General features: G+C 42.9%; 1 protein-coding gene across 1 annotated transcript; it reads right to left on the bottom strand.

The window, feature by feature from the left end:
* Positions 1 to 8,422: 8,422 nt before the first annotated feature.
* Positions 8,423 to 9,911, bottom strand: LOC111257439. Its single transcript, XM_022827217.1, has 2 exons — positions 9,573 to 9,911; positions 8,423 to 9,479 (listed from the first exon to the last, which is right to left on the bottom strand). Exons 1-2 carry the CDS (start codon positions 9,858 to 9,860, stop codon positions 8,682 to 8,684), a joined length of 1,086 nt encoding a protein of 361 aa, XP_022682952.1. The 5' UTR covers positions 9,861 to 9,911; the 3' UTR covers positions 8,423 to 8,681.
* Positions 9,912 to 12,462: the final 2,551 nt, after the last annotated feature.

Consider the following 12,462-nt stretch of genomic DNA (forward strand, 5'->3'; position numbering starts at 1 on the left):
TCCAACTTTGGCACTATACAAAAAGAAGATTCCCCATCACATCAAACTTATAGTACATGCATGAAGTACTAAATGTAGACGAAATTAAAAACTAATTGCACAGTTTTGTTGTACTTTGCGAGACGAATCTTTTGAGTCTAATTAGTCAATGTTTGGATAATAATTCATAAATACAAACGAAATACTACAGTATACTACAGTGCTGTAAAGGTAATTTAGCACCTCCAAACTTTGGTAACTAAGCCTACATGGATTCTCCAAATCTCCATGTACCTGTATGGTCTAACACTTTAGCCCTTGTTTACTTCCCTCCAAACTCCCAACTTTGACACTATGCAAAAAGAAGATTCCCCATCACATCAAACTTGCGGTACATGTATGGAGTACTAAATGTAGACGAAATCAAAAACTAATTGCACAGTTTTGTTGTACTTTGCGAGACGAATCTTTTGAGCCTAATTAGTCAATATTTGAACAATAATTCACAAATACAAACGAAACGCTACAGTTGCGTATTTATGGCAAAATGCTAATTTTGCCACTTTCAAATTGGGAAGTAGACAAGGCCTAGCTATACGCTATGCTTTCGCTTTTTGCTGGTTTATTCAATAACCGATGGGATATAGCTGGCTCATGGCGCGCCAGCAAAAGATACGCAAGCGTCGGCGGACAGGACAGGGCGGCGCACAAAACACTCCACCGCCAGGAGCCCAGGACCTTGCCGGCGGGCGAAGCCTGTACAGCTGTGCTGCTGCTAGCCTGCTGCCACCGAATTTACCGCCGTGCTTTCAAATCAGCCTGCTTTGACTGAGCGTTGCTTCGGGGACCTGCAGAGCAATCAAACCGCACCTATCTCTGTTCACATGCAAATTTCCGATGGATTTTCAAACAACAGTGACGGAAATATTGATATCACACGGATCAACGACGGTTCTACGATTTCAAGGCTTGCCCAAGTGCGCTGGCCATCTACTAAGAAAAACATATACCATGATCAGTGGATTAAGCGTCCACGATTAAATCAAGAGTTAAGTAAAATGATCAATCTAATACAATAATTTAATAGTGTTAGTAAAATGCTCAATCTAATACAATAACTTGACAAATGGGTTAATTTAGTACAATAACTATTGGCGCGGATTGGTCCAACAACTTTAAAATTTAAAATGTTCAATTTAGTGCAATAATTTTATATAAGTTGATGCAATGTTCAATTTAGTGCAATAAGTTTATATAAGTTGATGCAAGGTGGATGTTATAACGAGCAACATATTCGCTAATACTGGGTTAGGTATATATTCACGTCGGATCAAACTATTGAGCATTATTTGACCATAGATATTCACGTCGCAAAGGCAATGTTTTGACCAAAATTAGAACTTTCATTATTTCAGGCAATTAATGTTATGTCTACATATTAATTATTTTTATACAACAATTTAATTTTAATTAAGAATATTTAATTCCATATTCAATATTTATAAGTTCACCCTCACAGTTTTTTAAATGCTTCGTCGTATGCATTGTTCGGCTACACAAAAAACTATTATTTTACTACATACTAACAATATCTTTTAGGATTTTGGAATAAATATTTTTAAAGCCACACGTACTTGTTTAGAAAGGGAAAATGAGCTAAAAGAATAGAGACAAACATGCTTGTATACAAATATTGAATACATGAGCAGAAGTGCAAAACAAATCTAAGGTCCCAGGATCCCTATTTTGAACTTTAGTCTTTCGGTAATACTAATGACATAATTCTAAAATATCATTCATTTTCAAATAATAATAAAAATATTATGTACACAGTGGAGATGCAACACCTTGGTTATGGTCAACAATTTTTATCGACAAAAATCAAGAATTATTGACTGGAAGAAAATTCACATGTCCATCTACTATGCTTAATATGTTGTTGTTATAACATTTGGATTGCAAGTGCACTAATTTGCTAAGTTATTGTGCTAAATTAAGCATTTTATAAGTTGTTGGACCATGTCAAGTTAATTTATAAGTTGTTGGACCAATCTGCACCCACCTGTCAAGTTATTATACTAAATTAAACAGTTTACAAGTTGTTGGACCAATCTACACCCACCTGACAAGTTGTTGTATGGTGGACGCAATTTACTCTTAAATCAAAGCAGAAAACAAATGACAAGGGGCGACAGTTGGTATTCATCCAGAAAAAGGAGTTTGCATCATGTTAAGCTAGTGACTCGCAGGTTGGCCACATTACATGCAAGGTAACAGAGCAAATTAACTTCTGCTATCACAGCAGAAATAGCTCAAGATGGCTCGTCTAGCAAATTCGACCTACAACTTTTAAGATGAAAACAAGGCGAGAGCAACGGATGACCCCTTTCTCAGTCTAGTTGCTGCAATATCAAAAGTCTGAGACCACCAAGCCTTGCCAAGATGCTGATCCGATCGGTAATGCACGGCACACTTGATCTTCCCGATGCAAATATTGATGGTAAATTCGTCAGCCAATTCATCTACTAGTTCAGGAGGCACCAGCAGGAAGAACCTTCCCAATTGAACCCCATCATGCAGCGAGTTACTCCTCACATGAGAATCCATTTGAAACACATACCTCCCTTTGTCAGATTCAGCACGGCGGACGGCTGAGATCTTGGATGAATAGCATGACCCGAAGGACTCATGGGGCCTGATGCAGATCGTGGTGAGAGCATTGCCAATGTCGGTGGAAGTGTTCACCACAAGAAACATGGACCGGTCCTCCCCGACCAAGGTTGTGAAGCGGCGGTGCCGTGGGATGCAGATCCTCTGGGCCTTGTCGTAGTGGAAGTTTGTCGGCAACCATTTGTGCTCGGTGACAAAGTGATCAAGAAGCGATCCTGTTGATCCTTTGAATGAGCAGCCATCCTCTGGGCAGAAGCATGGAGCATGGACGCATGTCTTCTCATGCTTCTCTTTCTGGTGGTATACGATATATGAACTGCTTGCATCCATAATTTGCGTTTGAGCATGGCACTTTCACAGTGTCGACCACTTGCTCAAGTGCAAAGCAGCGGCAGAAGCCAATTCCTCGGCAGCAGAATGGGCATGTGTTGCAAAGCTTTCCACGGCATGCAAAACATACAGCATGTCCGACCTCGCACTGAAGATTAAGAAAGTTAGCATGTTATTCAACAACATGCAACGAGTAAGTGATAATGACATATTTTGGACATACACTCAACAATGCAATGCCTTCTTAGTACTTTCAGTTCATATAACACCCTATAGAAAGAATCTCTAAGTTGTACAGCAATCTCATCATATCTCCTAGGTTAGGTATGATGGTTGCTATTGTAAGTTGTAACAGACCATTTTTTTTCTTTCTATATATAATAAAAAATACATAGCTCTCTCAAGTGTTCGAGAAAAAAAAGGTGAAAGAATCTACTCCTGCTTCTATCAAGATTGCTTGACATGTTTCACAAACAAAATGTTGCTAATCATGCCTTAAAAATCAAAGGCTTTACCAGGCCACAAGGTCAATGTTTTTCTTCCTTTTCTTTTAAAAAGTACACGTCCTGAAACCAAAAAAAAAAGTGTAGTTTCTTTATTGAGGCGGCACACTGACTTTCAACTATGGCACATAACTAAGTCTAGAGCACACTAGGTCAGAAAACGTTCATTTGTTGTGTACTCAACCTCATGGAAAATTGAGCCTATAAAATGTTCTGTTTTGAGGCACCAGCAGTGGGATCCTAAAATGTGCCAGCTGGGCAACATAGCAAGAGCAGCAGCCAAGCAAGTAAATGAATCAATTGCATTAATAAAGCCCCATTGCGCCATAAAAATGTCGATCCATTTATGTATGTCTTAGTACTTCTATCGAAACATGTAGAGCAGCCACCTTAATTCTTAGGTTAAAGGGAAAAGAACACCTCCATCTAACTTGATTATGTACCTGCTTGTCAATTCGGGTTGATTTTGGAACCAACCTAACCTACATAACTGGAATATAAAAACGAAACTGACAATTGACATCCATGATATCCTTTTCTTAGAATCAAGATCACACATATAATGACTTGTACTGTGAGAAGCTATACATCATATCCCAAATCATCAAATAGGCCAAATATATTATTTTCCCACTAACCGTGGCACATAATTGTAAGTCTAGAACACACTAGGTTCGGAAAAAAAAAACATGCTCTTCATCTGTTGCTTCCTTGACCTTGCGAAAAGTTGAGGGCAAAACTTGTGTTTCGAAGCAGCAGCGATACGATCCTAAAAGTTTTCATTTGGACATCATAGGAAAAACAGTGATCAAGCAAATAATGGAACAATTGCAGTAATAAAGTTCCTTATGACAGCAAAATATCCATGCATTGATATCTTGTATCTTCTAGGGACAGAGGAAGATGGCTCACCTTATTTCTAATTATATATATATTTATTTATTTCCAACTAACCTCATTCGGTAATTTCGTACTTACTTGTCGATTGGTGGATTACTGAACCGACCTAAATTAATGGAGTATCGAATTGGGCACACCCCCAATATGTCCCTATCCCTCACCATTGAAGAACGAAAACTTAAGGTCAGAGCCATAATAGTACTTGTCTTTTCTAGTAAACACTTGTACTATGTGAATCTATCCCATCATATCTTAATCATCGAGTAAACCAAATACATCATTGACCCATCTATTCATTCTATTTTATCCAGGCCAACCTCAACATTCAGAAAAGAAACCACATTTACCTATCCAGGCAGGAAGTAGATCGAACAAATGCAGCCTATACGGAATTGCAAATTTCGGAACAACACTCAAAATACAGATCAACAATGGTCGAAGCAGCAGCAGTAGACGGAGTAGATGCAACAAATGTTGTGAGTGGTTGCTGTGGTGATCACCTGGTAGATTGGTGGCCGGAGGGATTCGCAGCAGATCGTGCAGTCAAGAACATGTGAGTCCATCTTGACAAAGATCTCGCAGTCCAGCCTTCCAGCCTCACCCGCGGCCTGTTCTCCTCCGCCACCATTTCCACCCCGTCCCCCTCCTCCTACCGCCTCCTCCCCCATCTGCACTCGCCGTTCTTGGCCCTGTTTCCCGGAGCGAGGCAACGCCGTCATCGCCCGTCCCCCTCTTCTTCCGCCGTGGAAAGGCTCCTCTTTTGACGTCGGAGACGCGGGCGCATTGCGGACTCGGAGTAGAGCTGAGCGGGAGGTTTGATCGGAGCAGAGCAAGAAGAGGAGGGTTTGATGTGACGGAGGAACAGGACCGAAAACCTTGTGAAGGTAGAGCGACTGCCCTTCCCGGAGTTGGTAGCGAAATTGCTACGCGTCCACGGAGGAGTTGGGGCAAACCGCACACGTAAGTGATACTCTACGAGACAAGTTCTAGGTAAGTTAATACGGGCTTCCGTCCGATCGATTCGCGACAACTCGCATGGCCCCGTTCTCACCTGCATCTGGCCCCCTGCCCCCTCTATTCCATTTTAGAATTCACATGAAAAATATACGATAAACAAATATGTGCAAAGATTTGCATACATAATTTATACGAGAAAGATTTCATACAAATTTATTCGATGCAAAAAGTTTGAGAACAAACTTTCGTGAAACAAAATTCGGAAAAAAAATTTGGACAACAAACATTCGGGAAAAAATGTTAAAGAAAATTTAGAAAACTTTTGGAAAGAATTTCTGAATAAAGATTTGTCAGAAAAAATTTAGGGACAAAGATTCATGAAAAAAATGTTGAAGAAAAGTTTATAGAAATTTTTTGAAAAAAAAAGGAAAAGGAAAAAGGCGCTCCCTGGCGTGGGAGCAACGCGCGGCGAACCGCGCGTCGGCGGGGGAAGCCGCCACTCTCGGTGGGTTAGCTCGCCCCGGCCCCGGCCCCACGCTGCCGCGGGGGAGCTCGCCCATGGGGCCACGCGCCGCCGCTCTTAGCGGAGGAGCTGCAGCCCACCCCTGGCACGCACGCCGTCGTATCCTGACAACGTCGACCTATCCGACCTACCTGCGGTGACCTCACATAGGCCGTGCACTCCCGCTCGCCGCCGAGTAGCCATGACTGCACGTGACGCCTGCCACCGCCGGGGCCTGAGGACGCCGGTCCCTCCGCCGGATCTAGGGAAAATGGAATGGAGAGGTGGGAGGTGAGGAAAGAGAAAAGGAAAAGGGAGGAGGACTGGGCAAGACTGCGGGAGCCGGAGAAAAATGTGCAAGGTGACATGCAAGTCCCGCCATGTGCTATCAACCCTGCAGAATCAGCATTGCGGGTTGTGCTTGTGCCTGTTGTAGGTGAAATAACTCTGGCCATTTTTTTTCTACAACTTGTGGGGTTATAAAAACATTCGGCAAAACAACTTTTTTTAATTATTTAAAATAGATAAAAATGGAAATGTTCACAATGCCCTTCATTATTTATTTCTTCCATTTTTTCTCTTCATATTTCTTTTTTCTCACTTCTTTTTTTGTCTTTTCCTTCGTCTCTTATTATTTTTTTCCTTACCCCTGTTCTTTTCTTATCCGCTCGTAGCGATGACCCAACGCCGCCTTCCTCCCCCTTGCACCCCAGCGCCACCGTCCGCCTTGCCCCCAACGCCTCCACTCCCATCGCCACTAGTCTGCCGCCCCAGCGCCGCCTCCATCTGCCAGCCCCTAGCTCCACCTCCCTCCACCTCGCCGTCCGCCAGCCCAGCGCCGCCTCCGTGGGTCATGATGGGAAAAAAAATAACAGATGCCCCCACACGTGAGGGTGGAGCTGTGGGGAGCTAATTTTTTCGGTTTCTCCACTGAAAGGTTCCAAGAGCTCCTGGACTGGAGTCGTTTTGCTCGTGCCTTGGCTTGCGGTGAAGCCCTACCAAGGGATCTAAGGGGATGTTTGGATTCTTGGACTAAAGTTTAGCTCAGGTCATATCGGACGTTTGATGCTAATTAGGAGTGTTAAACATAGGCTAATGGAAAAAATAATTGCATAAATGAGGGTTAATTAGTCCATGATTAGTACATGTGATGCTACAGTAAACATGTGCTAATCATGGATGATTAGGTTTAATAGATTCGTTTTGCGAACCCTAATTTATATAATTATTTTTATCATTAGTCTATATTTAATACTCCTAATTAGGATTCCAAATGACCAGGCTAAACTTTAGCAGAAGATCACAACATCTCCCGGGCTGGTCGAGGCGTTCTAGGCTTGTGTCGTTGTGCGTAGTACAGGATACTACGGAGTAGACTAGCTGCATCATTGCACGGTGTTTTATTTGTTTACAACTTTGGCATTTTATCAAAAATAAAATACAAGTTTGACATGATTAATCGTATTTACGTGGGCGGGAGCATGTAGAAATGAGGTTTTAGGGATAGACGTTTCACAATAATACTAGGTGTCAAAACCATTGGTCGACCTGCAGAAAACAACAAAAAGACAGCAGACGAAGCAAAATCGCAACCGCGTCACCGATAGAACCTGTCATCCATCCAATCCTAGAGAAGTAGAGGCTCTGGGAGAGTGGGAGGATCAAAGCTTCATTGGCATTGCTCGTCTCTTCGACTTGGGGGGTGTTTGGATGCGAGGTACTAAATTTTAGGAAGGGTCACATCGGATGTTCGGACACTAATCAGGAGGACTAAAGATGAGCTAATTATAAAACTAACTGCAGAACCCCTATACTAATTCGCGAGACGAATCTATTAAGCCTAATTAATCCATCATTAGCAAATGGTTACTGTAGCACCACATTGTCAAATCATGAACTAATTAGGCTTAATAGATTCGTCTCGCGAATTAGACTCCATCTGTGTAATTAGTTTTGTAATTAAACTATATTTAATACTCCTAATTAGTATCCAAATATTCGATGTGACAGGTACTAAACCCTGCATCCAAACAGGTCCTTGATCACCGAAGCTTTGCGGAATCAAAACAAATCTCGCCATGTCAAAGACGAGCCCCGGATTCCCGGATACAACATCGCGAGTCAAGGGGCGAGAGGATGGGCATGTCAGGAGCGTTCGGCTCTCCCAGTTCCCGATTCTACCATAGCCAAACCATGACTTTGTTTTTTGGAGAGAAAAAAAAACAACCCAAAACCCATGAAGTGCATGTAGTTCCCAGGATGGAATTCTCACAACCGAATATCTTTCCACTAGCTAATCTTAAGATTATTCATCCCAAAAGCCTGCGATTTGGTACTACTAGTACTTACTGATCAGCTTTCTCTGATAACCTTCTTGGCATTGAAAGAAGATTGATGACTGCTAGAAAAGGTCTAGAAGCCAATGACATGCTCACAACATCGTGCGACATGTCACAAATCTATCATCACCAGCATCTTAGCTAACTCAGACACAATTTACACGGTTAACATGACCGAATCACGGAGTATCACTGAAGCTCAGTTCGAATAATACGGTATTACTTTGGTATGCTAGTTGCAATTGTGCAGGACCAAGGGCTAGTTCATATACTAAGATCCAAAACCATGATTACCAGAAGCGCCTGTAGTTTTCCAGATAGAATTCTAACACCTGGAATGTCTTTCCACTAGCTAATCTTGAGAGAAAACCATGATTATCAGAAGCACTTGTAGAGTTGTCTTCTAGACAGAAATCTAACACCTGAAATATCTTTCCACTAGCTAATCTTACTTGAGAGTATCATCCCAAAAGCTTGCAATTTGGTACTAGTGCTTATTGATCAGCTTTCAATGATCATCTTCTTGTCTTCGACAGGAGGTTCAGCTCCCGTCGAGCGATCGATCCGGACGGAGAGGAGCAGCTCCCTGTTGCCCCCGCACAGCATCTCCCTGGGCACGGCGAAGTACAGCTCCTTCTCCGGCGCGGCGCCGGCGCCGTCGGCCAGCGCGCTGCTCCTCACCGGCACGGTCGCGAAGAAGTACCCGCCCTGGAGGTCCGCCGCGCGCGGGGGCGGGTTCGCGTAGAACGTGCACGTGTACCGCGGGAACGCCGGCGGGTTGGCCATGGCCCGGACGAGCACCACCGACACCGCCGCGCCGTCGCCCAGCGGGCCCACGGCCATCAGGAACTGCGACGCATCGTCCCCGCGCAGCAGCCGGAGGTCCCGCGCCGGGGCAGGGACCGGTGACCCCGAAGCCATCGCCGCCGCCGCGGGCACAGGGACGGCGAGCGGGAGGGGCGTGCCGTAGGCGAGGTCGTAGACGGCCCAGTAGTGGTCGGCGACGAGGTGGGCGGCGAGCGCCCGCGGCGAGCAGAGGAGGAAGCAGCCGGGCTCCGGGCAGTGGCAGGGGGCGTGCTCGCAGGTGCCCTTGTGGTTGGCGCTGAGGAAGTAGGGGACGAAGGCCCTGCAGCCGTACTCGTCGAAGTCGCACGGCACGCGGAGGTCGCCGAAGAAGAGGTCGAGGCCGGGGCAGTGCGCGTAGGCGGAGAAGGCCGTGCCGCGGTAGCGGCAGGTCCGGCACCGGCGGCCCGGGAGCTTCACGCGGCAGCTGCAGCACGCCAGATGCCCCACGGCGCACTGCACGCGAACAGGAGACGACAGCCATTACAAATCAAGAAATTGCTGTTTGCAGATGGGGGCAAGCGCACACGGAAATCATATGAATCCAACCTGGTAGATGGGTGGCGTCAACTCGCAGGCGCACAGCGAGCAGTAGAGCTTGGCCTTGTCCACCTGAACCGCCGTCGGCGGCTGCTTCTCCGGCGACTCCGATGGGACGATTGCTTCCGCTCCTTGTGGTGCGGCTTCAACCAGTTCGTCGTCTTTCCCTTCGTGCTTGATCAGTTGGGTACCGAACAGCAGCGGCCCGTCCCTTGCCCTCTTGCCGCTGCGCTTGACGCTCTCCGGCGGCGGCGGCGGCGCGAGCAGCTCGGTCGGACTAGCCTTTCCTGCCTCCATGGTATCCCCAACTGGCCGGACCCCAGAAAGAGAACGGCTTTCTAGGATGCTCCGTCGTACCACGGCGCACTACCACGGCAGAGGAAAGAGATTGTTCGAAATTTGGATCTCAGAATCGGATTCAGCAGGGGCATTTTTTGGCATTTAGTGGACCGTAATAATATGTGTGGTAAAGAAACTTTTTTCTTTCTGCGGTGGATAGGGGGTGTTTGGTCTTTGGTTATTTAGTTCAAAGTTCCTGTCACACGCGTCCAATGTTTAAATACTAATTAGGAATATTAAATATAAACTAATTACAAAACCAACTGCATAGATGGAGGCTAATTTGCGAGACGAATCTATTAAACCTAATTAGTTCGTGATTAGCACATGTTTACCGTAGCATCACACTATTAAATCACGGACTAGGCTTAATAAATTCATCTCGCGAATTAGCCTCTATCTGTGTAATTAGTTTTATATTTAACTTACGTTTAATCCTCCTAATTAGCTTCCGAATATTTGATGTAACATGGACTAGACTTTTAAACAAGGATCCAAATACCTCCTTCTGTTGTTGATAGATTTTTGCTGTCTAAATCTGTCACTTTTTTTACAAATAAAAACATGACACCTAAGCAAATAAAAACTGACAGATTTCAACACAAACAATCTGTCAAATTTGTCAAACAGGTTAACCAATTCTTAACGGGTTCATCAATAATCCACAATTCGTTAAGAACTGGCTCATGACGACAAACATATTATCAAACGAATACAATTGGGCCAACTACATAGCATCAGATTAAGGCCAAAATATTGCACATGCAAACAAAAGACCTGAGGCCACAGCCCGCATCATAATCTGAAACAATCAACAAAATAAGCAAATGGAATTTGCATCTAAAGATAGCTGATACAAAGAAGGTGCCGGCGTCGACGCAAAAAAGCTGCATACGAAGCTGCAGCGGTGGTGACAAGGCAAAGGAATCCGATCTAAGGAGGAGAAGAAACAAAGGTGCAAAATTCTCCATATATCCTTGGAGTCTGCAATTCTCGTTTCCATATTCTAAATAGATTCAGAATCACGTAGAACCTGATGAAAATTGTAGAAGGATGAACTGAAAAATAGCAACTACATCAGAGATAAGAGAGAACAAATATGGTAGGATAAGCAGTTTTGTTTGTAAATTTAGTATTACAAACCTGCATTCCACTGAATTCTTGATGACAGGAAGCACATCACAACAATCAGTTGGCACAAGAAGATAAACCTATAAATTAGAATAAATTATATTCATGACAAATTAATCAGCTAGCAACAGGAAGAACAAAAACCAATGGAGGAAACAAAGACCATGCACTTATATATACAGTTTTAGAGGGTAATCAACTCCATGCTACAACTTACTGACTGCAAGAAAGAGAACAAACATACGAGGATGATGAGTCGCTATGGCAAATGATAGGACAATAAGAAAATAAACATATGGGATCTAAATGACACAACTATCTGTACAGCTCAAGTAATCTCAGAAGCTTAAGATATTCAAATAAACAAAGCATGCCATGATCATAAGAATTTAGTATATATATGTACAGGAAACATTTAAAGTATTTACTAGATAACAACATAGTTCATACAACTTATAACTGCAACATAAAGTGATTTGGCCTTCAAAATATAACTTATAATAAAAAACTAAAGTTATATTAACTTGAAACAAAAAATAAACGTGCAGAAAATAAAAAAAATCTAGTAGTCGGAAGTAAAGCATAAAACAAAAAAAAATGAAATGACAATGATAATTATACCATAGTACTCACAACTACAAAATTTGTATTCAATAACGGTTTATTTGTTATATCGTACACCGCATATCATCGCATCCGACAACCCCAAACTCAGAAATATCAAGCAATAATATCAGGTGAAATAAGGGCTGCACCTTGATTTTGAACTCTATCAATCTGTCATTACAACCAAGAGTGGTCAGGATAATATCAGAAATATGTAAATCATCAAACCTTTAGGATCACCATCAAACAAAATGATAGACAAATATTTGCAAAGTGAAGAAATATAAAGAAAAAGAATATAGGCAGAGAAATGACAAATGGTAAGGTTTAAATACAGTGACTAGGACATGTTAGCTGCACGAACTGCGCTCTAACAAACTATTATTAGCCATGCAGAATAATTAGGATCCACGCAAATTTCACATAAACTAAAATGTTGAAGGATCAATATGTATTAATGCTCCCTAACCTTAGACATGTCAAATAATTAATAACACCAGAAGTACATGACAAACAATAACCTTGGACACACCAAAAATACATGACAAACAATAAGCTTGGAATTGATATCAGAAAAAAGCAAGAATAAATCAAATGAGTCAATCATTACAAATAAAATGGACATACACAAAATCATTTACAAGTCTCATGTGTATCACAACATAAAATTAGACTTCAACCCATTAATAGCTAAACTACAAATTGCAACCAAAAACACTTTCCACCTCAAGACATCACGAATAGGTGCACAAATCAACAACAAAGGAAGCATTTCATTAAAAAAAATGGAAACCCAACATCATTATGTGAGGAATTATCTCAT

The sequence above is a fragment of the Setaria italica genome, chromosome V (assembly GCF_000263155.2).
Source record: "Setaria italica strain Yugu1 chromosome V, Setaria_italica_v2.0, whole genome shotgun sequence".
In the NCBI taxonomy this organism is placed as follows: domain Eukaryota; kingdom Viridiplantae; phylum Streptophyta; class Magnoliopsida; order Poales; family Poaceae; genus Setaria; species Setaria italica.

What these genes read in the sequence shown, in the direction of transcription:
- LOC111257439 (XM_022827217.1), bottom strand. Translation starts at nt 9,860, where the DNA reads ATGGAGGCAGGAAAGGCTAGTCCGACCGAGCTGCTCGCGCCGCCGCCG. An exon ending in TGACGCCACCCATCTACCAG is followed by an intron (nt 9,480 to 9,572) that starts GTTGGATTCATA and finishes GTTCGCGTGCAG; the next exon opens with TGCGCCGTGGGGCATCTGGC.